General features: G+C 38.0%; 1 protein-coding gene across 3 annotated transcripts in view; it reads right to left on the reverse strand.

The window, feature by feature from the left end:
* Positions 1–26,474, reverse strand: part of PLXDC2 (plexin domain containing 2) — a 234,730-nt gene that overhangs the window by 200,349 nt on the left and 7,907 nt on the right. Inside the window, exon 2 of one of the 3 annotated variants that reach the window (XM_040691787.2) lies at positions 9,313–9,361. The exons of the other annotated variants lie outside the window; for them this stretch is intronic. Within the exon in view, the coding sequence (XP_040547721.1) occupies positions 9,313–9,361 (49 nt within the window). The remainder of the gene's footprint in view (positions 1–9,312; positions 9,362–26,474) is intronic. 3 annotated transcript variants of the gene reach the window in all.

Raw genomic sequence — 26,474 nt, forward strand, 5'->3', positions numbered from 1 at the left:
TTCTCAAGCTTGAAACACAGGGTGATTACACAACCTGGAATTTAAAGCATCTGAAGCACACTCACAGACATGTCCATTATTTCCTTTTCTGACAAAAAGACATGAACATGTCTTGCAGCTTTTAACATTCGAGTTCCAGTGTCAGATCATATCACAAATAAGCACAAGGCATTTGCCACCAGTTTAGCCAGCTCTCAGAAGCCCATTCAGATAACATTGCTTCTGTCCTGACTTGTTTCATTTTATTTTTAGAAAAGTTCCCATGATTCTCAAGTTTCACAAAGACCCTGGACAGACTTCCATCTACTGTTCTGAAGGCAAGAATACAAATGAAGGAAATTCTCACTGTTATATAAGGAGAAAATGAAATGACTGGAGACAAATTCCTAACCCCATGAGAGAGACTGTCAGAGTAGTAGCAATGGATCTAAAATGTTTCTCTGCTGATTTATTCTGAAAGGAAGCACTGTTATGATTTCCTCTGGTTGCTGTAGTTGTATTTCTGTCCTTCAGTACTGGTAGACTGACATCTTGTCAATATTTTCATATGTTCATTTTGTAAAGCCTGTCTAAAATGAACTGGTAATAAAAGTTTCCTAAGATATTTCCTAAAATGGATAAAATATTTTGTTCTCTCTTGTCTCAGGATTCATGGAATCACAGAATGGCTTGGGTTAGAAGGGACCTCAAGAATCATCAAGTTCCAGCCCCGCCGCCACAGGCAGGATTGCCAGCTGCTAGATTGAGTACTAGATCAGATTACCCTGGGCCCCATCCAAGCTGGCCTTGAACGTCTCCAGGATTGGGTTATCCACAGCCTCTCTGGGCAGCCTGTTCCAGCACCTCACCACCCTCTCCGTGAAAAATTCTACTACCGAAAGTCCATAACCCATGCCTAGCTTTTGGGATATAAACTCAAACATATTTTTTCCAGATACTCCTTCTTTTAGGTCTGGTGAGAGGTCTTCCAGGATTAAGACATGAATTCCTCTGCTTCATTCCAGCAACAGTCAAGATTCAGCCAGTAACAGTTATTCAGAAATAGAAATGTCTCAAAATAAAATGATTTGGGAAACTACCTGGATAAAAACAAAGAATCTTTTTTTTTTTTTTTTTTTTTTTTTGTATTTTATAGAAAGCAAGGAAAATTGAACAAGAAATTATCTTGTCTACATGGAAGCAGGCTCAAAAATACCTCAGATTTGCCATGTCATTAGGCAATTTACTGCAGAGCTCATGCAGTCACAAGGGTATTCCGACCCCCCTACTCTCATTTACCTTCCTGTCCAGCAATGCTCATCCTATCCCCCATGGACCAGTTGGTTAGTTTCTCCAGTTTCTCTTTGCAATAACTTTTTAAACACCTTAAAAAATATTTTTGTTTTCCACTTCAGCCTTCCGCCTGTTATATTAACCAAGTCCCTTTAATATTCGTGTACACTTTTCATCCATACAGGTCACATTTGCTACATCAACTGAGTCCTTCCCTTTGGTTTGGCTTGTACCTTTCCTGCAGTGCACAAGCGTGGATGTAGCATTAATATAAATCTTTGGTCTGGCCCAGCTTTTCACATCCTGTAATGGTGCAGATGCTATTCTTAGGAATAGACTCTTGCACACTTTCACACTGAATTGGCTTCTTTTTCTTTCAGTATACTGCTCTCATTTGTCATGATCATTCTGAATCCAACCCCTTGAAGTACTTTTAATCTTCTCACCTTTGCTTCATCTGCAAATTTAGTAAGTATTTCTCAGTTGATTTTTCAAAGCTGACAAGCTATTAGTAAATGTGTCTAGCATGTGCAATAGCTTCTCAGTTCTCAGTTGTGAGCAGAGAATTGATCTTATCTTTAGTTGCATTTTAATATTATAGAATCCATGACTACAGAACAGAATAATTCCTATTTCCCTCCCATGCACATGGTCACTTGGGTAATTTTCTTTATAATTATGTTACTCAATCTGCATTCAGCCTCTCATTGCCAAGGGAATGTTGGGACAGTCAAAGTACACAGTGGTTGTCCCTACTACCTTTTCTATTGGACAACTTCTTATTTACTTCTAAAAGCCTAAAATATTTCTTAAGTTATATAACCATAGTATTGTATCCTCTACTGTTTGCAGATAATTTGCCAATGCAACTGATGATAATAGATTCAAAAAAGCCTATAATTTGTATGGTTTTAAAGTTAACACATGTATAGTCCTAAACTATTTATGAAACACTTTTTTTGGCAAAGCTATGTGTGCTAGTTGGATAAAGTCCTTAGCCAAGGCTGGACTGCTTAGTATTGCAGCATACGTAGCTGTATGAGAGTACCTCACTCTTCATTTTTTTATGTGCCTGTGGTTAAGTAATGTCTCACCAAATTTCCTTATTAACCTTCACACAAACAAAATTCACATTGCTATTTATAGCAAAGGCCTTGGAGTATGTGATCTGGTCACCAGTCATCAATTTCATGAACATAACTACTCTAGTGTAAGTACTGTTTTAATTCAAGTGTGGAGGGAGCCTAAAGACATTTCAGAAAGAAAGTACTGTGAAATAAAGAATGTAATTAGGGATATTTCAGGATGATAGAAAGGGTGGTTTCCATAAATGCCATCTCTGTCATTTGAGGCCATCTACTAGTCTTTGCAAAAGGAGTTTCTGAAAAACAAGAATATGGAGCACAGCTATTATTGCTGTCACTGAAGTATGACACATAGGTGAGAAAAAATCTATCCCTCCATCAGTTAGAAAATCATTGCTCTGGCTAATAAACGTACTACATTTCATTTATTGTCTTTACTAGAAAATTCTTTAAAACTATTAGCAGCATCTTCTGTTTTCTCAGAATAAAGGCGGTAAATTAACAACAGAGAGAAGAGCTCCTAAGCTAGACAGTTCATTCAGAGTCATTATATAAATGGCCTTTCTGAAATGTGTCCAAGACTTAAATTATTCTGATTAGTTGATGTCTGTGGAACTGGCTAAACGCCTTTTCACTGCTGCTCTCATGACAATTATTATTCTTGTTTCACTGCATATTTCACTAGTGTTTCTCAGGTGTCTAGTTATAAATCTGTTCAGCCTGAAGATGGTTGAATCAGTAGAGGTAAAATAAGAACAGATCCTAACTGTTTCAATCCCTGCCTTTCCTGTCCAAGTACTTTTGAAGCTGAATACAAACTGGAGTCAGTCAAAATGTATTTCAAAAAGGAATGTGGGTGTACTTAAATCTTTTCATTATATTTATATATCACACAGGTATATATAATTCAGAAAAACAGTTTTGAGCTACTGTACACAATTTGTTTATTTTTGTTCAAGTAACTTATTGGAAAACAAAGCTAAAATAGGGCTTCTAATATTCATTTCCACAACACATATTTCCATGTAGATAGCAGCCCTCTCAGATTCAAGAAAGCACTAAAGGATCTCTTTTATCCATTCTATCATAACCAATTAATTTTACCAGAAAAAGATTCCTCTCATATCCTCTAACATCAGACCTTTCATGTCCCCATAAATCATCTCCCTGAACTACTATCAACTCTGTAATAGGAATTTGTCTCTCTTTGTTCCCACAGTTCTTTCAAACACCACTTGAAGTCCCATCATTTCTCCATAACTAGTAACTTCTGGAACTCTCTTTGATAGAGAATTCAAATCCCCCTAGTCAAAGCTTCATAAATTATCCTTCATTATTCTGTGCCTCTCCCTGATTTGTATTATCTACTGCTGAATCAAGGACAGAAACTACTGTCTCAGTTCCTAACATATTAAACAACTTTAGAAAACTGTTCGTTCCTTGCCCTCCCTGTAGATCTTTCCTTTGAACTCTATGCTGCCTTAAAGTGATACAATTCAAAAGATATTTCTCTATCAGTATAGTGTAACATGCCATCCAAAATCAGTTGTGAAGTATTCCCCGATAAATGCGGTAAGTTTTTCCTGCTGTACAATCAAAGCAGATGGAAGCAACCTTTTAATTACTTGCACCACATTTCAACTTTTTCTTGCTTTTCTTCTTGCTCCCCTCCAACCAAATGGGTAAAAGACTTAATCCTGGTATTTTGAAAGATCCAGATGAAGTTATCTTAAGTGAAACTTACCATTATATTAAGTTAAAAAAAAAAAAGACTACATGCATACATACAGAAGCTGAGTTTTAATTTCAGTGGGTTTTAACTGGAAATAAAAAGGTGGCATCCCTGAAGATCCCAGGTATTGTTTGCTTATGAAGGAGATCCAGAAAACTTATTTGACAAACACTATTTTTCAGTTTGATTGTACAGAGAAAAAACAAACTAACTAACTAAAAACAACAACAACAACAACAAAAAGCCAGGCAGTAATTATTGTCATACCTATGAATACCAGGAATTGCAACTAACAAGAGGGATAAGAAAGAAATACTTTGTTATCCAGAAGTTAAGTTTACTAAATGATAAATGTTCACATGAACTACAATATGACATCAGGGGAAGAATGGTGAGCGTGCTTAGGCCCTCAGGAAGCAAAGATGAAAGCTATCAGTACAGACTTTCTCTGAACAGCAAATAATAAATTAACGGAGGAACTGTTTGTAAACTGAAAAGTCATCCAGTTGATTAGGCAGAATTTTTTTTTTTTAGGTTCTAGCAGGATTTTGTTCTGTTTTCTCATCTGACAGTACTTATAATTATTAAGACAGAATGACAAAAGAACATCTTTAGTTGAAAGGCAGTAAGTAGATTCCAGTCTTATGGTATAGAATCATAGAATAGCCTGGGTTGAAAAGGACCACAATGTTCATTGAGTTTCAACCCACCTGCTACAGGCAGGGTTGCCAACCAAAAGACCAGGCTGCCCAGAGTCACATCCAGCCTGGCCTTGAATGCCTCCAGGGATGGGGCATCCACAACCTCCTTGGGCAACCTGTTCCAGTGTGTTACCACCCTCTGTATGAAAAACTTCCTCCTGTTATCTAACCTAAACCTCCCCTGTCTCAGCTTAAAACCATTCCCCCTTGTTCTATCACTATCCACCCTCCCAAACAGCCATTCCCCCTCCTGTTTATATGCTCCCTAACATATGTGCTCAATGATCAGTGGCCCTGCACTATCAAACTGGGCATCTGCTAGTCATTTTTGAAGGATGCTGTAAAAAACATGCAAGTGAAAACCAGAATACTGAATAGCACTGAGATAGGCCACTGGAGCAGGACCCAGAAAGGGGCGGATCTGCAGAAGAACTTCGCACAAGTGGTCTGCAGAAAGTAATCTGTACCTCACAATGCATCCCATAATCTTCTTACAGTACTTATGAGGTTGCGGCTGCAGTATAGAGAGATGACTTAGCCATACATGACAGACAAATGCGAGGTGCAGAAGGAATTCTACTTTGATAAAATATCCTTGGCTTTGCTACCAAAGACAGTTAAGGTGCATTGCAATAACCCAGCCACTAACCAATGGAAATGCAACTGGCTCTGGAGGTACTGGATTCTTTAATATGATGCAAGAAGTAATCACCTAATTTTTGAAGCTGAAGAGTCTCTTCTGATTTGATTTCATTCTAACCAGGCCTGCATCTATCCCATACTGTCCCAAACTGCTTACTCATTTTTGAAAATTTTATGGCTGTCTACCACAGTCACTAGCTGTAATGGCAGCTGATATTTCTGTTGTCTTTTTTCCACACACAAAAAAAACCTCTTTTTCCTTCTGTCTTTCTTCCTAAATTAGCAACCTCTTCAAACAAATTTTGCAAACAAAATTCTGAAGTATTTCAGAAATGGGAAGTCCAATCAATACCTTGAATAATATTTGCTCAGTGACAGAATCAATAGGAGTACAGTGGCCCTTATAATTCCTTTCTACTTACTGCAAAGCATTTATAGGAAAGATGGTCTTACTTCCATTGGTCTTACATACACTTTTTTTTTCACTTGCATTGCTTCAGATAAATATCTAAACAACCTGTTGAATAGCTCACTAAGAGCCTAGCTTCTCACATTTTATAGAGACAGAAATTTTTTGTGTATATATGCAGTACAACAAGGCTTCTGGTAGAAACCTTTTGTCACCTCACAACTTTGGGAGTAAGGGAAGAGAGTCCATTTTAACTGAAAACAGGGCTAGCAGCGAGCTTCTTCAACAATAAATGGAATCAAAATAATCAAGGTCAGAAGAGACCTCCAGAATCGCCCCCTCCAACCCTCTGCTCAAAGCAGATCTGGTTAGAACATGCTGCTCAAGACCATGTCCAGATGAGGCATGAGCACCTCCAAGGACAGAGACACCGTAACCTCTCCGTGCATCTCACTCCTGTATTTGACCAACTTCATGGTAAAAATGAAAAATGTTAATATCTGATGAGAATATTACACATTAATATGTGTTCATTAGCCACATTTTTTAAATGTATGACATTATTTAAAGTCACATTAATTACACAGACAACTCTGTATTCACAGCTTTCCATCCCCCAGTGTGAAGTCTGATTTGAATTTTTTTTTTTCTTTTCAATTACTATCTGAGTGGTAAATGGAAAATATGTAAATACAATTGTGCAGGAATTCTGCACAGATGTAGGAAAACAAGAGGATCCAGAATAGAGAATGGATGTGTCAGTACATCATCCCTCAGCCACAGCAAGCCTGAGTGTTGTCCAATAAACCTTTATTACAAGTAAAATTCACTTTCCCTAGATCCTTAATACTCCAATACATAGAAATAAAAATATAAACAACTAATGGTTTACATTTCCTCAAACAGGCACCACAACTTCCATTTGTTTTACAATACTAGATAGCCCTTTTCAAAACTAGCAAATGAAAAATGAACACTTTAAAGTTTTAAAGTTTAACGCTTGATGCTCCCCTGCAAAATATCCAGAAAGAAAGGATACATGTAGCCTCTGAAGAAAATTAATCTCCAATGAAATAGCAGCATTTCAAAATATATGTAGATATATAACAGCTCTAAGAATGTTGCATGCCCCTAAAGCACATTTTTATCTCCTGTGTTTGGGAATGTGCATAGTAACTCTGTGAATGATTTATTCTCTTGAAAATTCAGCTGTCCTCAGGTTCCATAACTTTTGACAGTGAGTTCTTACAGGTTAAATATTAATTAAATGAAAAATAAAATAAAACAATAAAATAAATAAAATCAAAGAGCACTTTTGTTTTCTTCAGCTTTTTTATTTCTTCCTTATGGTGTTACCAAAAGATATCATAGGATATCTTTGCAATCCTACAAGAGGATGAAAGCATTTGCTTTGCATGCTCCACCTTTGTTAGCTTTTCCATCTTTCCTCAGTTGGTGCCTTTCAGAACTAAGGTGTCTGTGACAAAGAGATACTGTCCTTCTGGGCAGGTCTTTTAACCTCCAATTCTTTTGTAGGTCATATCTGAACTCTCTACCTTTTGATTTCACATAGGTTGACCTTAAAAGAATTCAGCATTCTAGGGAAAGACCATCAGATGTATCTTTAGAGAACAGCAGGGGAAAAAAATCTCAGGGAATGATATACCTGGCACAGATACAATGAAGCAAGCCAGGTAGCTATTTATGTTAAACAAAGAGCAGAATGAGGTTTTCTAAGTGTTTCCCTGAATAATATGCAACTTCACTGACACTGAAAACAAAACATCAAAAGGAACCTTTAGAGAAAGTAATAAAGTGAAATTCCATGTAGCCCCATTCTGATCATCGGGATGAATGGGAATAACATAAAAAGAGGAAATAAAATATTCAATCTAATTACATCTCAAGGCAGTCATGTCTTTTCCATAACTACTGCAGCTAGGGCTTTGAAAGGCGTGGTAAATGTTTCCAGTTTGGGGTACTGCTTATTCAGTCATGTCCAAATAACTGGAATGGCTGAAATCAGTATCCATAGTTATAAATAAAGTTTGCTGAATACTGTACTGGACTTTTCCCTAAAAATCAGATTTACTGATTCTCTTGTACTGTACTTCAAACTAAATGATCAATGGTGGTAAAATTTGCCTTTTTTTTTTTTTTTTTTTTTTTTTTGAAGCAATAGGAACTGATTTTTCTACTGCAACAGAAGCCTTGAATTTTACTTGAGATATTATAGAGGTAAAGGGCTGTGCAATCCCCTTAATCAATTTACTTTGTGTCTCAGCTCTAGTAAGGTGCTTCAGCTGCAGAGTCTCAGACTAAAGCAGTTAATTATACTTTGAAAGGATACAGTCATTCTGAAAGGAGTTACTAATGAGTATGAGAACATGCTTCCACACTAACCTAGGACACTTTTCCTGAAACACAGAAGTCAAGTTCTGTCCTCAGCTGGAGGAAGCAGAACATTTGTAAAATGTTACCTGGGTTATTTGAATCCAAGATCCAATCCGTACTTTCAGAGATAAAACAGTCAGATGGCTGATTTGTGAGGGTATAAATCAACTCTTAAAAAAACAAAACCATGAATTCCTTAACATCTGTCTTGGAAGCAGCACAACTTCACTCTCCAGTGCTGCTTTCACTGCTTTATATTAACTGCTAATTTAAAGCTACTTGTAGAGCAGTACCATTGTAGAGCAGTACCACTCACTGGAAAAAAAAGCCTAGTTACTTTTATGGTGCGTGACCAACCCCTTCGAGAAAATAATAAAATTGTAATTAAGCCCACTAAAAAGAAAAAAACAACAAGCAGACGCAACTCAGCTACAGTTATTTACAATCCCTTGTAATTTTTGGAACCAGTTACTTTCTTGAATAAGCAGAGAGGCAATTGCTTTGTTAAGCTCTACAAAAACGAAACCACAGAGTACCTTCTGTTGTCACATAGTGATACACCTTGACCTCTGTAATCACAGTATTGGGGCTGTAATTTGCAGATAGCTATTGGCACTTTCAGCGAACACCATCTCTTATGCAATCTTTCTTCTTGCCAACGGCACAAAAGATGTCTCTGAAACATCAGACCTGAGAGCTGGAGCAATGCTCTGTCTGGGTGCCATGCAAAAAGTTCACTATCATCGGAGATCAGAGGGCAAATGTATCACTTTTCTACCACAAAAGGGTGAATCCAAAACATTATATAATTGTCACATTTCAGAGAATATGAGAACACTTCAGCCAAAATGCTGGCTGTAGAATTTAGCTTCTTCATCGGTGGTAAGGCAGAGACACAATACGCTCCCTCCTTTACTCATGTGTGTACAGCAAGTAACGAGACTCTCTTGCAAGCAGCAGCATCCATACCAAATGCAGAGCTCAGTCTCCACTGCTATTCTGTGAATCAGGATTGAGAAGTGAGAAATCCCAGCAGCATGGCACAAGATAATTAAAACATAATAAACTATAGCTCACCTTTACAAGTAATCTGTACAAGAGCAACAGGGTTCCAAATCTTTGGCACCTAAAATGCATAAAAAGACAACATACCATTTCCAGACTGGGCAGAGAACAACATCTGCTGTTCACTAAGCTATGTGAAATGCTTACTGAGACACTGGATTAAGTTTACCTAGTGCATTCCTTCTGCTCATCCACCATCAGGCTCAGTAAAGTGAACAGACTGTGAAATCAATAGCTTTCCATTTGTTCATTTTTAGGAGATGCACAATGCTATTTTATAGGAAAGAGCCTGAACTGCCAACATTTCAATGAAGCTGAAAGGGCTTACCAGCCTCTGACCCAAAACGACAATAAGCACACACCAGAGAGCATTCAATGCTTCCATACTAGGGAGACTGGAGGGTTTTTTTTGTTTTTTTTTTTAATTTGTGATAAGCAATTTCTGAGTAGGCAAGCAGTTCCGTTTAGTGCCAGGCTGAGATGCCAAGTCTATTCTGCTCCAGCCAATGACTCACACAGGTACTTCACTGGGATTACCAAAAAGCTTGACAAGTGAGTATAAGTTTAAAGGTTATGTTGGAGTGGGACCAAAGTGTTCAACACAAGGTCCCTCTCGATGAACTTCTCTATATGCCTTAACCACAAAATGTGAGAAAGACCTAGATACTGAAAGGTATTTAGATACCTAAATCCTATTGTTGTAAAGTGCTTAAATACCTCTGAATATATGAACCCAAATCAGGCTTCTACTCTCTCAATCACTCTGTTGTGAACCTTAGTGAAGAGGCCAGCAACTGAAGAAGCTTATAGATAGACTGATCCCTGTCTGCCTGTCATGCTCTGTAAAGCCTTCATGGTTCACTGTACCATGTCTCAGACTGTTTCATAATCATATATGTTTCTGCTTTTCACTGTCATCCATCACCACTTAGGACTCTTCAAAACAAAAAGGAAACTTCTTCCAATTATGCAACAGTTGTACAATTGCAGCTATACTTTAGTCATGGTTACAAAACAACCATTATATTATACTCAATCATGCATAAAAGTTTCCCTGCACTATTGGCATGCTTTATTTATGGAGACTCATTTCAACAGGTTACGCAAAAGTCTTCTAGCTGGATGCAAAAAGAAAAAAAAAAGGAAGCCATCCTCATCTTTCAATGGATAATCACATAGCACTTTCAGTTGTGGTGCAGGTTTTCTCTGTAATTTCCTTTCTCTAACTGTGTAGTCTTTGAGATGCAGAAGAATGGACAGCACTTGTCAAATTACAATTACTTCAGTAACTGAAGTACATAAAATAATAACTGATGCAATCAAATGCACATCCACCTATCATTTGCTAGGAATGTAGATAAGCAGATAGCAAATGATTCAATTTGTAATTAATTCACAGAAAGAAGGAGATGAAAAAAACCCTATGTAAATACATTCTTCAGGACTTGGGAGAAAAAAAATGACTGAACAAGCATCTCAAAGGGAAAATTAATGAATGACAACAGGAGCAGCACATGTGTAATGTGGAGATAGATTGCAAGAAAATTAAGCATGGTGCTTATGGGAAAATAGCCATCTTCTATGTATTTTGCTCACAAAAACACATGGCTCCTAATTGAATTGAAGGCTATTATTCAATCAGGAGCTTTTCATGAAGTCAGAAACTGTGAAAGTATGCTTCCAAAAAGCAGAGCCCCAGGAAATAATTGAAGCCTTAGAATCACAGTAGTGATTTTCTTGAACACTCACCCCCAGGCTACCTAAAATAAAACCCATCAGTCAGGAAGATATGGTGCAGCAACATAAAGGTTACTGTGAGCAAGATACAAATGAAAGAAGTGGAAAAAAATAAAATGTATAAACAATCTGCGTTCAACTCTGAGGCTGCCAGCATAAGAAAAAGATGGACCTATTGGAGCTAGTCCAGAGGAAGCCACGAGGATGCGCAGAGGGCTGGAGCACCTCTCCTAAGAAGACTGGTTAAGGGAGCTGGGCTTATTCAGCCTGGAAAAGAGAAAGCTCTGAAGGGACCTCATTGTGGCTTTCCAGTATCCAAAGATGTCATAATCCTATATTAATAATATCCTAAAGAAAGAAAAAACAGATTTTTTTTTTTTCCCTGAGTTAGTACTGAAATTAAATCTGTGATCTTCTCAGCAACCCAGACAGCTCTCATGGACATTCTATGCTAAAATAGCAATAGCAAGTAAGCCTCATTTTCCCAACAACACAGTAGGTCCCAGTGTGTGTTTCTATCCAGATGTTAGCTTTCTAACCTCATTGCTTGCCTTCAAAATTCCCTCGCCACTATGTCAGTATAGCTCTGGTTAGGGATTAAGGAGAGCAGGGATAAACATCTCTTCACACAGTTAACCATTTAATGCTACGTAAAACTCATGCATTCATTAAATGGCAGCTGCCTGAAGAATCCATGGGTCAAGTCTTGCAGCCATGGAGGGTGACAAAATTTTTCTTAAATCACAGAATTTAGACACAGCATTCTTCAGTCTCAGGCTGGACAGAAAGAACACCATACATCACGTGGGGATTTAAAACCAAACCTCTCTGCAGCAATGGGTGGCACCAGTAAGGAAGGCTCAGAGAAAGGTTTATCAGCGTAGATTGTGGCAACGTAAGATGGCACAATCTAATTTATGGGCTAAAAAGCATGTGAAGAGACCTCAAAATAAGGTAAGAAGCACAAACTACTCATACTATCTAAGGCCGAGTGGGCAAAGGTAGCCAAGTAACAGTAAGAAATTAAATGGTCTTAATCTACTTCTGGGCTCTCATAGATCCCAGACCTGATACAATGCCATTAGCTTACACAGAATTCATTTTATTACAGATCAGTTGTAAATTTTCTGCTACTGAATTTTCTTGCAGCTTTTACTCTGTCTTATAGATGAAAGAATTTAAGCCTACCTAACTCAGAATTTATACAAGAAGCCAGCAGAAATATGTTAATCCAGTATTTCTTAACAAATCCCATGATTTTTTGAGGTCCGTGAAATTTAGTTTGGGAGTCAGTAATACTGACGACATCACAGAAATACACATGTGTATGGTATAGCTTGAATCATGAAGTCAAGGGTACATCCCATTATCATCAGCATTGAGAAAAGCTGCGAGCTGTACCAGCATGAGTCTGTTGCTTGCTTAGACCGTATACTAGAGTAGGAAATATATATTCCAACATCATCAAAGGAAATTTGAAATTGCACACTCTTATTTTCTTCAATTAGACTGATAAAAATCACTTTGAAGAATATATTAAACTAGTGTCAGGCAACACACTGCAGCACTTGTTCCTGTTAAGGAGGAGGTTTCCAGTGAGAGCAAATTTGGCTGCTACATTTGTGTTCTTATTACTATAATGTTTTTTCTGAAATCTGCTGCCCTCATATAAACAATGCTTGGATTCTAATAATGATATGGGATAGGATACCATACAGCTAATCAGTGCTTCAGGAAAGCAAATCAAAAGAGACAGAAGCAAAAGAAAGTACTTAATTTCAAACTAACAAGGAACAGAATTTTGGGTTCTCAGCTCCGGTGTTCCTGTAGAATCACAGAATCATAAAGGTTGGAAAAGACCCCCAAGACCATCATGTCCAACCACCAACCCACCCCCATCATGTGCACTAACCACATCCCTCAGTGCCACATATCCATGTTTCTTGAACACTTCCAGGGACAGTAACACCACCTCACCACCTGGGCAGCCTGTGTCAATGCAGCATCGCTCTTTCTGAGAAGAAATGATTTCTAATCTCCCAGCTGAACTTCCCCTGGCACAACTGAATGCCATTACCACACATCCTATCGCTGTTACCTGGGAGCAGAAGCCAACTCCCACCTCACCTCACCACAACCTCCTGTCAGGGAGTTGTAGAGAGTGATGAGGTCTCCCCCATTACCTGATATGTTTCTGTTATGCAGAAAAGATATGTTATTTATAATAAATGAGGTACTAACATAAATCAATACCTACAATATGACTGTATTTCAAATTTCACTGCTACTGAACCCTATATAGTGTCTTTCTTTTGCCCAAATGACACTTCAGAAGAAGAGGCAGAAAGTAGTAGGGAGCTAGGAACCTCTCACTGGGTTTTTTGACTTTGAATGCCAGAGCCCTGCTCTTTTGTCCTGTCAGTTCTGGGATGAATGGACATACACAAACAGGGGTACTGATTTCCCCCTTTTTTTTCCATGTTATTTTTTTTAAATATCTGTTGATTTCTCTCAATTATATTTAATTTCTGGCTTAGCTTTAAATTTGTGTTAGTTAACAGCTTAATACATAATGATAAAATTTAACCAACCATTACTGTACCAACTTTGTAATGACACCAGTGTTAGTAACGTAACCAAAATTATTTCACCTCCAGGAACCAATGCAATATAAACATGGTACCTGAGTAAACTTAATAACAGAACTGGGAAGTGGGTTGTCTGATTTGCGTGACATGCCTGAATCCCTTTAGGGAATCAGGCACAGTGGAAGGACACTACGCTTCCCTTCCTCCACTACATAGGGGCCACAGTGGTTTTAAAAATAGATGGCCAGCCATCCTCTTGGTATTTAAAGGCACGCTGCAAGTTTTGTATGTGTTGCAAAGGAGAACAGTAGGGCTGTGCAAGTACCAATCATGATATCATTACAGAAAAACCTAGAGGGAAATCTGTAGTTATAGAGCTGTACCGCAGGGGCTGTGCAATGTTCAGCAGGTTAGGCACACATGAGGGGAGGGAGAGCCAGGCACTGCAGGCAATGGGAGCTGTCAGGGTTCATTACAGAGACTGGGCAGCACGCGTGAGTTACCCTGCACTGTGCAGACAGGTTGGAACACCTTAGAGCACGTACACAAGCAAGTCATGATGCTATGAAACCACTCCTCTTGGGACAGCTGAAGCAGAAGCAGCAAGGTTGTGAAGTACTGCTATAGTGCTGGAAGCTGATGCTCCTGCACAAAGCCCCTCTAGCAGGCTTCTCCAGGCAGTGGGAGTTGTAATGAGTGCATTATAGAGTTTAATATGCATGGTTTAAGTGTCTTTTCAGTTCGCAGAGAAAAAAGCTTGAAAGGAAGAACATGCCAAAACGTGGATTGCTGCTTATGAACATGTCTACTTCTCTTACATCTCCAATCACAGAAGGGCAATACCCTTCCCTTGCTCTACTCTTGCAGGTGCTACCTGTGGAAGATGTATTGAGCAAGGCTGGAGGGCTCATTCACTACCTCCTGAGCTGGATAAAATATTTTTATCTACGGTGTTGCACAACAGGACCTGAAAGAAGCAGTTTAAGCTTTGCAGTGGTTATACTGAAGATGGAACTGCAGCACATTACAAGCAGGTGCACCTGCTATAATATTCCAGAAACCTTAGGTATGCGCTCTTAAAAAGCTCTTTGAATGGGAAGCACATTCAGAACCAAAATGCTTTACTGGTTAGCAATATTTTATTTACATCATCAATTATTCACAGCCAGTGTGAAACTGTTCTTTATTTCAAGTATCTCTTCTCTGCTTTTTTCTTTTTCCCGCATTTTTTTCAACTTAGATACAGTAATTGAAAAGTATTGCATCTTCTTCCAGGCTTTACTTTGGTGAGACCTGTTGTAATTTGAAAGATTTTTTTTCCTTGAAAACTGCATTTAGCACTCTATGTTCAGTTGTGCCACTGTATTTCTCTCTCCCTGCTGAATGTTCTTAGTGGCACTGACATTTTTTGCTGATCTATCCTTTTTTGTGCATGCCTTCTAGGACCTTTGACTATTCAAAATATTCTTACTGGGCTTTCTGGACAGCTAAATGGAGTCAGCAAAGGGTATTATGGTGAAAGCTTTTTGTTTCCCCAGTAAATACACCTTCCTAATTTAATGAAGGCTTAGGAAAAAAAAAGAAAAGAAAAAAGAAAAAAAGAATAGAGAATTCATTTTTCTTTGTTTATATAACCCTCTGTAAAACAAACAGAAAAGCTTAGTAGCATACAGACTGAACGTGGACTGATGTTCAGTTGAGAATGTTTTTTAAATGAACTATTACTATGGGAGAAGAGGGATAAGAGTTTCTTTGCAAAAACTGTTTGGATAAACTCATGAAACATCTTTTTGAGTTCTAAAATCCAGAAGAGCTCTTCTTTGAACAAAGCCACTTCTTTAACTCCTGTGGGCCTGCTATGTTTGTTTATGTTTCACTAGGCCTATGATTAGACACTCTTCCAAAATGCGTCACTTCGAGTGTCCTAATGAGGAATGTTGATGAAGCTGGTAATAGTTTGCTGAGGTAACAAAGCTGCTCTGCTGCTCAAAACTGTTCATCTTAAGATTCATTCCCCTCAACAGATGGAGGACTACAGTAAAAGACAGACAGTCAGGGCTGAAGAGGTCATAAACCTCTCAAGAGCAGGAAATTACATAGGCATATCTGCCAGCATGGTCTATTTATGAAGTCATTAGGCATTCCCAGTGTCTTCAGTTCCTGCTTCCCCAAATAAGAGAAGAGTATTTTAAGAGCAGTAAACTCAAATCATCTTGTTTTAATTCAAGCTTATTTTTGCTATTTGCTTTTATATACTGAGCATATAACTTATGCCAAGTACATATAGTATCCAGCTGCTACAGAGAAACCAATCAGATGTATGAATAAATAGGGGATTTTCTCCCTCAAAACTTGATCCTGAAGCTTATGTACAGTTTTGAAGCAGTAAATAGCTGCTACAGTATTGATACCACATGATTCAGCTTTTGTTTCAACCCAAGGTATAGGTCTTAAACCTAAAAACCTTGAAGGCCCTATTCTATCATGCCAGAACCTTAAGATTTACCACCCTTCCAAGAACTATATCAGATGTCGGTGGACCAGATTGTACTGTATTGCACTTCTATGCTGTTATTACGTGGCTTCCCCTCTGGCTTGAAGCACTCTCATGAGGCTCACGCACCTTCCTCCTTCTGGACTGCTGCAGTCAGTGACTGCGAGACCTGGACCCTGCCTGCTCTGTCAGGGACTGCTACAAACCTGAATAGGTAAATTGTTACTGAGCCACTGGGATTTTCATCAGAGAAAGAAAAGAAAATTTAGAGTACATCTGTAAAATGATCATCAGCAGTTGATCATCACCTTAGAAAGTTGCCTGTGTAAGGACTGAAAGTGATAAGAAGAACCTAGATATCCCTAATAGTCGTTTTACTTAATGCACTATGAGCTACTACTAGGAACAATAGAAATTAAAAGTTAAAAAGTAGAAGTAAACTTAAAAATAATAATAAAAAAAATCCTTGATATTTGCAGTCTTCTGTAACTTCAATTTTTACTAAGTAAAAAAAGAAGATAAAATACTGAAAATAATAATTAAGCTAGGATAAACCAGGTTGTGCTGTCCTCAATACACTGTGTTGTATCAATAAACCAAAGTAAAACTTTAATAAATGGAAAGCACACTTAGAATGGTAACAGGAATTCTACCTCTGGGAAATAAATACACTAAGTCTTCAAAACAACATCCTTGCTATAAAGGCCATGGAAACCATTGCATAAATAGGCAAATGAAGAATGAAGACAAAGTATTGCGTGATGAATTTGGAACTTTAAAATAGGTATACAGATACATGCATATATACATATGCATACACATATCTCTTTTCTATACATTTATGCAAAACAGGCTAGATATTCATCACAAGAAACCTCCATTTCTACAACTCTAACAGTAAATATATCCAATTCATTTTGCATCCTTCCAGTTTTTACATTTTACATTTTCTTAAATAATATTTAGTCTCAAGATGCAAAGAAAACCAGGTTCACAGAGCTGTGCATACTGCCCAGTGCTTCCCAGAGCAGCAGCTTGCCCCAGGCTGGTTGCAGTCACAGAGCTGAGCTCTTCAGGAATCAATGGAAAGTGTTCTTCAGGAAAGGTATATTCAAATACACTACATGTGGCTAGAAATAATAAAAAACCCCATCATGTTCCAAGAATGACTATCATCTTTTCCACTGTGATTTCTAGCACTAAATGACTGGTATCCAATTTGCATACAATTGAAATTCTTACTAAGGTCACTGTACAACCTTCACATTGTCAGGTATTATTGTTAGTGAATAAACTTGCCCAAACTAAATGCGAAATATAACCATTTAAACTGACAGATAGAAGTGCTTAAGGAGATTTTGAGCATTTAGTCTTGCTGACTTCAGTGCTAAATGACAAAGATAAAATACTCAGGAAACTCTGCAGTAACGGCCACAGAATGGAGAGATCTAACCAAGTTATTTCATCTTATGACTAAATTCTCATATTTTCGGTTTTTCTGAGAGTATGATCACTGTAAAGCCAGACGTTCCAAGATAAATGAATAACATGCTTCATGGACATTATTAGAGACAGGACAAGAAAAAAATAATATATTTTTTCCTATATCTCTACTCTAAATGTTCAGTGAATTGTGTATCTTTCAGAACTGAGATAATAATTTTGTTTGATGACTTGATTAAATTTCCAAATCAGATATCTGTTCTTTAAAAAAAAAAGAAAAACATCCAGCTGATGCATTTAATTTATATAAGACCCTAAAATAAATTGTACAGGTCATTAATTTTATATTGCAAGAGGCCTATAAATTAGATGGAATGCTCAGTTGCATATAGTGCACAAGTAAATTGACAGTTCACATTTGGCTGTGGTTTCTTGGTCATCATTTCTTTAAGAATAACTGTTCAGTAACTTGGCTTATCTCTGTCAAGGTAAACTAGGCTGATGAAAGGCATATTGATTTCTAGCCTACTCACTAGCCTCCTGTATAACAGGGGTCTTTCAGCAGAGCTTAATCTTTAGAATACCTCTAATGCTGGTAGGCCTCAAAGCCACGCTCAGTTACGACATTAAGTCAGTATTTTTTGCACCTGTGAATTTGCAGTACAATTTAGTGGAAGACCGGGTACATTTTATGTAAGAGGAGAAAGAAGCAATTTTAGAGTTGCACACATTTGTTGTTGTATTTTCACATTAAGGCAGAGAAACTCATGTTAGTGAAATGCATTTAGAAATAAAGTTTCAGTCATGTTACTATCCCTGGGCTATGGCATTTCTCCAGATTTGTCTTCTTCTAAGGAGATCTCTAGGGCTTTCATTATCTGTTTCACAGGCACGTAAGAGATGCGGAAAGTAAGCCCAGACCCTTCTAGGTCTCCAATCCTCTAATAAGTCTTTTCCCCAGGACAGTACAGATTTCTGACTATTCCTTTAGCTTTACCTGAGTTGCACTTCTACTGCCTGGTCACAGCACTGAAGGAAAATATTGAAAAGAAGATGAGGAAGTTGAGAAGAAATAAAATTGTTAACTATACAACTATACTTTTTTTTTCTAAGTATATATTAGCATTCTCACAGAAGCAAAACAAATTCCCTAATTATTCTAAGAGGCTGCAGCTCTTCTTAGCAGTAAGCATGAATGGCATCTTGCAGTAAAAAAGAGGAAAAAAAAAAACAGCCTTGGGTTGCCAAATATTTAAATAAAAGTTAAAAAGCTGTTGGCAGGAGGGTGGAGTTCTGACAGAAATTGTAAAGAGGCTATCGACTTGTGTCTCAGTGAGCAGTTTTTCTATATTCAATTTTAAGTCTGCATTTTCATCCCTGTGGGATATCACAATGGTTATTCTGAAGGTTAAACATGAAAATACAAATTAGAATGGTGGGATTCTTTTCTGGTCTGTATACTAAATCTCCAGTGTGTGATCTTGGCAAGTCATTCAGCACTCTAGTTCTCCATTGGTGAAATGAAAATAAATAATATCCATTATCAGACAGGGCAGTTCTGTGGCTAAATCCATCAGTCTTAACAAAGCACCTTAAAGTATGATGATGAAGAAACCTATAGAGAAGCTTACAAATAGTTGTTTCAGAATTCAAAGCCATCCATTCTAAATTCATAAATGCTAACTAAAATATATAACAGCATAAACATCAAAAGTGATGGGAAGTAGAAAAAGCATGACAAGATTTTAAATCATGAAATAAACATGGGATATCTCAGTATGTTTGTAGAGTGATGGCTATTATTCTTCAAATGCCCTTTGGCCGGATAAGTATGAACAGCATGAATAGCTATAGTTCAATGACATTACTACCAATACATTGGCAGTTGGGTATCACAATCGCTAAGAGCAGAAGTGCCTCCTCTGAAGGAAAGAGCAAGTTGTGGGGGATGGGCACCTCTGAACCACAGACATGCTTAAGGATTCCTGGGAAAGATGAAGACTGGAGAAATTTGCCTTGGCAAATGAAGATAAACGATCTACCACATGAGCCAACAAGTTAAGGAAATATAGCCCATGACTGCAGACGAATGCACAGTAAGAGAAGAACACATGTACATTTAGCATCCCATTTATAATGAAGTCATTATTTTGGGCTATGTTCTTATTGCTTTCTAACTGTGATTTGCAGTGATAGGCAGAGGATATTCTGTCAAGCTCCAAGTAAAACCAATATTGCCACTGTACAGCTGTAAATATACGGAGAATTGCCATAAAGCCAAACAAATTCAGCATATTCACCTTATGTTTATCATTATCTTTTTTTTTTTTTAATACTCTATGTCCTTCCTCCAGAAAAGCATTTTTATAGGAGTATATAAACAAATGGATCTTAAAAGTGCCACAGACCAGAAGAGGGTACCAGTCTAACTTCCCGATCTGTCCTCCCCCCTGTCCTGTAGTGTCTTACCAAAACAGGTGTTTAGGAACTAAAAAAGGAAGCCTTGTTCCTGAATGCCTAGAAGCATAGCCCAGTGCAGGCATAGACAAAAAAAAAAAGTCTTTTCATTCCTCTGTGGCTTTTTTTTTTTTTTTTTTTTTTTAAACAAGGCATACACTGATAAGAGCAGTCACCTGGCAGGAAGGTACAGGTAAGGAACATTTCTTTTCCAATTTATCTGCCCTCTGTAATTAAAGAAAGAAGTTTCTGACATTCCTCAAACTCTGCAAGGGCTGGTTCCTCCTCCCTGTGGCTTTCAGTACAGTCAGAGAAAGTCTTTCCCCCCCATCTTTTTCAAAGACTGAAAAAGAAATAGAATTAGAATAGAAAATGGAGCATTTTTCCCTAAAAGAACACTACTTCTCTACAGAGTTTCTGAATGTAACCTTTCCTATCTTCATTTTCTGGCTCCCTACAGATTTAAATTAAAGGAGTAGAATATTTGTACTCAAAGTAACATATATATTTTTTAAATCTACATGAATGTTTTGATCTCTTTGCTATAGACTTCCAGGTTGAGTAGCCCTGTCAAATTAATATGGCTGCTGAAACACATAAAGCAAATTGAATCAATCTATCATTCCTGCACAGCAAATGTGATAGCTCTCATAATCAACCCACAGACTCCACTCTACATGCTCCTCTTTTTTTTTTTTCTATTTCAAGAGCTTGAGGATCTCTGAAATCACAGAATGGCTTGGGTTGGAAAGGACTTTAAAGATTGTCTAGTTTCAGCCCTCCTGCCAAGGGCAGGGTTGCCAACCACCAGATAGGCTGCCCAGGGTCTCATCCAACTTGTCCTTGAACATCTCCAGGGATAGGGCATCCACAGCTTCTCTGGGCAGCAGTGCCAGTGCCTCACTATCCCTCCTGCTTATAAGCTTCCCCTCAAGTACTGGAAGCACACAATAGGATCTCCCTGGAGCCTTCTCTTCTAGCTAAACAAGCCCAGCTACTACCTCAACCTTTCTTTCTAGGAGAGGTACTCCAGCCCTCTGATCATCTTCGTGGCCCTTCTCTGGACTGCTCCAACAGCTCTGCATCTTACCTGTGTTGGATGCCCCAGGATACTGTTGGCTTTCTGAGCTGCAAACACACACTGCTGGCTTGTGTCCAGCTTTTTGTACACCAGGACCTCCAAGTCCTTCTCCACAGGCCTACTCTCAAGGAGTTCTTCTCCCAGTCTGTATACATATCAGAGACTGCCCCAACCCAAGTGCAACACTCTGCACTTGGCTTCGTTGAACCTCATTAGGTTCACAAAGGCCCAATTTTTAAGCCTGTCCAAGTACCTCTGGATGTGTCAACTGCACCACTCATCTTGGTGTCACCAGCTGAGGTTACACTCAATCCCATAGTCTATCACAGCGATAAAGAGGTTGAAGAGCACCAAGATGGGAATACATTGAACAGCTTTGAGAAATGCAGTACACTTTTGGTACCAAGGTAAAATCACTCCCACTCATTCTCTTCATAGGAACATACAAGCCATGATAATTACCCATGGGAAAGTGGTATCTAGCTGCACTGTGACCAAAGATCCCACACTACAATATTTCACATACATGAAGGGCTGTTGAGCACAGTACAGATTTAGAGGGAAGTCTCCATGGGCTAAAGTCTCTTCTCAGTTTGGCCCAAACTGCTGTCATAGGACTAAACTGTGTCTCTGCTGAACTCTGTGAGGGCAGAGTTTTAACTTGTTTTTTTCCTAAATTAAATTCTAGATGTAAATGTTCCTATAAGTATTTCAGTAACACCTACCATATTTTTTTTCTAGAACAGCTTTGGCAAAGACCTTACATATGCACTTTTCTACAAGCACATACTTCAATCACATTTTTAAGCGCTGTGCCAAATTGAGACTTGCAAGGGTAGCAGCTATTGTTATTTTTATAGTAAATCAACATCTTTCCCTGCCTTCTTTATGAAAATACTAAATAGATTTCAATTCTATGTAAAAGTCTGAAAATCTTCCCCTCTATCTCCAAATAATACATTCTTGAAAAGAGAGAACCAACTGTACTAGCGTCAGTCTCAAAGGCTAACTGGTAATTAGAGAGGTGAACTTAAAACTGCAGTGGATTTATGACAATCAATAACACTTGATTGTGTCATTGCAAGACATAAGTACTTGACAATCTCCCTGGCCCCAGAGTCATTAAATTTCAGTAGGAATGCTTGCTTGGTATGCACCTCCACTAATCTGTGCCATAAAAGAACAGAATAGGGATAAAGTAATGAAATTCAAATATACACATGGAAGACTCATGGCTAAAATGAAAAGAACTGGTTTTATTGTACAGCCCACAATAACTACAGCAAACTTGTGCAGATAAAGCTGAACACATCTTCCTAACCTGAGGACCTCACTTTCAGATTATTATCTAAACTTGCCTGTGGGGGGGGGGGGGGGGGGGGGGGGGGGGGGGAATCATTAACATATCTGGGTCATCTCTCAAAGTGAACATCAATTTTGTTTGTGTAAAGAGTGGAACAATAAATCATAAATTTGCCTTTGAGAAGCTGCATGTAATAAGTGTTTGCACTTTTATGTGAGCTGAGCATGCTTACTGCTTCTCAAGCTCAGGCCTTTTTTCAGCCTCATGCAGGCAGATCATAAATTCTAAGAGAATATTTACTTTGTGCATCTCCTAAATGTGTATTGCACATCAAACAAATAAATATATGAATCACAGCCTCCAGCTCTTACAGAAGAATGCAACATGTACATTAGAGAATAGATCACTCTATAGTTCTCTGCTCCTACCTACTACAGTAATATGGGGATGTTGCAGTTAATCTTTTCTGCATGCTCAAAAGAACATTCTCTCTAGAAACTTTTTTCAGGGTCTGCAATGATGCTGCAAAATTTATTGTCACTACTGTAAATGGAGTGGGACCCCCTGGGCCAATTAAATGCTGAGGTCCAAGATCAGAGAGAAATGTTAAACATCTACACCTTTTTCAGTCTTCCCATCTTCAGGGTAATACTGGCATACGTTGCTACTGTTAAGCAAATCATCGAGTGGGAAGCTTTCCAGAACTGGAGCCTAGGGAAGGTAAGACATATTCTGGAGCATAAGGTCTTCTGGTTTTATTTTTGATGGATTTTTTTTGTTTGTTTGTTTTCCATTGGTGGCTTTACTAATCTAGAATAAGAAGTCTCAATTCCTTTCCAAATTAAAGGAGGAAGGGGAATTCCTGTACTTAGCAAGCTAAGAATAACAGAATTTTTAAATCAACGTATTTATTTTAAAAACCAACAATCATTTCTGCAGAACACACAAAACACACCACTGGTGATAAAACCTCAGACACCAGAGAGCACTGATTGTACCTGGAATATCTATCAGTCCTGGATTATATTATTATTAGAATATAAAACATAGCAGCTTGGGATCTGATTTGTAAACAGCTGAGAGATACATCCATCCCTCGCTTTCTGAAAGCCTCTTTGAGGAGAGGAACATCCTAAATGGCAAGAACTACAGCAGTCCCAAAGTTGGTCTTGTTGTCTGTGCACTAATCAGAACTCTTAGTTAACTCGAATCTGGATTTTTTTTTTTTCCCCATACAGCCTTAGGTCATTTGAACAAAGATCTGATCAGGATTTAAAATCTTATCTTGGGGAATTCAAGGATGAGAAATTACAGCTTTGAATTTGATGCAGAGAAGGGAAACTGGAAAGATAAGCATGTTATTGCAGAAGCAAGTAACTCATGCACTCTGAGACAGGATTTGCACACTTTTTACTTTGGCAAGGTTGTCACTTTTCAAAACCACTTTCCTATTTATAAAATAAGCCTTTCACCTTACCTCTTCCAACAATGAGGATACTAAAGGATAATGATGATTATGGGAATAATTAAGGAAACTGAAATACACGTGTGGTCAGCAACATAGCAGTGGAGAAGAAGAGCTCACAAAGTACATGTTGACAAGTGATGGGAATCAAAAGTCTGGGGCCTAGCACTAGAGAGTACCTAAGCAAAGTCAGGAACACAAGTTGAATTCAAGCTTGTGGTAAGGCATAACATTAGAGGATTCAAATTACTCTATGAGCTGAAATAACAAAAACTCATATCCAGAAAAATATTGTAAGAAAGTAAATACAAAGCTTGTCCCTAGTATGGCAGAACTCAGTAATCTCAACTGAGGCTGTATGTAAACCTCCTCATTTTAAGCGCTAAACTTTTTTTCGGGATACATGGCTAGCTCAAGAGGCTGACAAAAGATAATAGTAGTTTCTTTCCCATTCAAACTGACAAGTGTACTAAAGAAAGAGCTGTTTTATAAGTCATGTATGCTATTCCTGAAAATGACCCTGAACTGAAACAAAATCAATATTATTAACTCTCCAGTAAATGTCCAAATAATCATGTAAGAGAGAAAATGAGCTGAAAAAGCTAAATCATAGAGGTCCCTTCCAGCTCAAATGATTCTAAAGGTCATCTAGTCCAACTCCTCTGCAATGAAAAAGGACACCTATAGCTAGACCAGGTGCTCAGAGCCCCATCCAGCCTGACCTTGAATGTCTCTAGGGACAGGGCATCCACGACATCGCTGGGCAACCTGTGCCAGTGCCTCACCACTCTAATCATAAGAAACTTCTTTATACCTGATCTAAATTTCCTCTCTTTTAGTTTGAAACTATCTCCCCTTGTCCTATCATAGCAGGCCCTGCTATGAGTCTGTCCCCTTCTTTCTTACAGCCCCCTGTAGATACTGAAAAGTCACTCTCAGGTCTCCCCAGAGCCTTCTCTACTCCACACTGAACAGCCTCAGCTCTCTCAGCCTGTCCTCATAGATAAAATGTATATGTTAATGTCCAAAAAACAAACAAACAAACAAACAAAAAAACAACCCAAACACAAAAAATAAAGAAATGAAACACACACAAAAGCAAACTAAACAGGCCAAGCAAAAACAGGTAAAGAAAGACAAGCTTTCAAACAAGGTATACAAGGACTAACAAGTCTTCGCTAGTGTAGAAACACAGACTGTTGTCAATGCACCTGCTATCTTCTATGGCACAGTATGCTCATGGCTGCTGCTGTTCTACCATGAGCCTGGAAATTGTTATGGGGCATTGGGAAGAATGCTACTGATGGTCTGGAATACATGGGGGCACGTGGAAGGGAGAGTGTGGTCCACAGATCCAGGACACAGTTGCCCTTCATCTCAGGGAAAGTCCTGATGACCTAGGTGGTCCCTTCAAGCAAGATTTCTAGGCAAGAAATTGCAAGGACAAATTACTTTTGCTATTATTTTATGTGCTCATTGGAAAGATGTAAATGTTTCCAACAGATTGCAGTATTGCCAGTGGAACGGAAAGTTTTAGAAAGGCTAGATACATTAATATAAGCAAAACTGAAAGCTGTTATATTATTACTTAGCTTGATGCTTAACTGGAGAAAGACCCCTTCTGTTTTCCTTTGTTAAATGCAAACACAAGAAGCGCTGTACTTCCATTATACACTGAAATTATTTACTATGCAAATTATGCAAGATTTAACTAAGAAGTATTGCATCACACATACTTTCTTCATGAAACTATTTTTAAAGCAAATGGATAACAGATTCAATAAAAAAGTCAATGGAAACCAGAACTGATGTTAATCTATAATAGTTACTCACCCCATCCATTTTCTTTGTTTTCAGACTACAGCCTAGATCAGTAGATATATGTTTAAATAGGAACCATTCTGTGTTGATATTGAGATAAGGTTTTTGCAATACACCAAATGCTAAGCTTCTAGTCCATAAATGCTTTCACTGCAAATAAACCATAAATCTATTATCTTTACAGCAGCCACAATCTGGAAAATGTGCTCTCTTTTAATTTAGTTGCTTCATGAATATCATATTAACAAGAAGCAACCTGAATGAGAAATACGTTACCAAGTGAAAAGCCCTCTAACTGCATGATCAAGACAAGTGTTTAGGGACTTTTTGGTCATTTTCCCTTTTCCTGTTATCAAATAAAAATAAGGCTCCCACAAGATTGGATGGTGTGTTCTTAAAGCACCTACTTGGCCAAATTCTCAACAGTCAGACATCTCCCTTAAACGTGACTAGAAAATTAGTTTCCCACCTCAAGTCAAAATTCTGATCTTGTTCTGATTAAAAATAAAAGGTTAATGTTTGCTATAGGATATGAATGAATATGTATTTATATACACACACATGAACTCCAAGCAAAAGTGCTTTTCAATGAGATTATATTAAGGTGTATCAGCATTTTTCATCTAAAAGTCAAAATGAAAATTTGAAATGAAACATTTTGTCACCATTAAAACAAGAAATTTAAAATTACTTTCTTTGACACTTCCCACTTGAACTGGTTGACAGGAGCATGTCAAATCTGACATAATTTTCTGAATTCAACCTGTTTCATTGACTTTTTTTTT

This window comes from Gallus gallus, chromosome 2 (genome assembly GCF_016699485.2).
Source record: "Gallus gallus isolate bGalGal1 chromosome 2, bGalGal1.mat.broiler.GRCg7b, whole genome shotgun sequence".
In the NCBI taxonomy this organism is placed as follows: domain Eukaryota; kingdom Metazoa; phylum Chordata; class Aves; order Galliformes; family Phasianidae; genus Gallus; species Gallus gallus.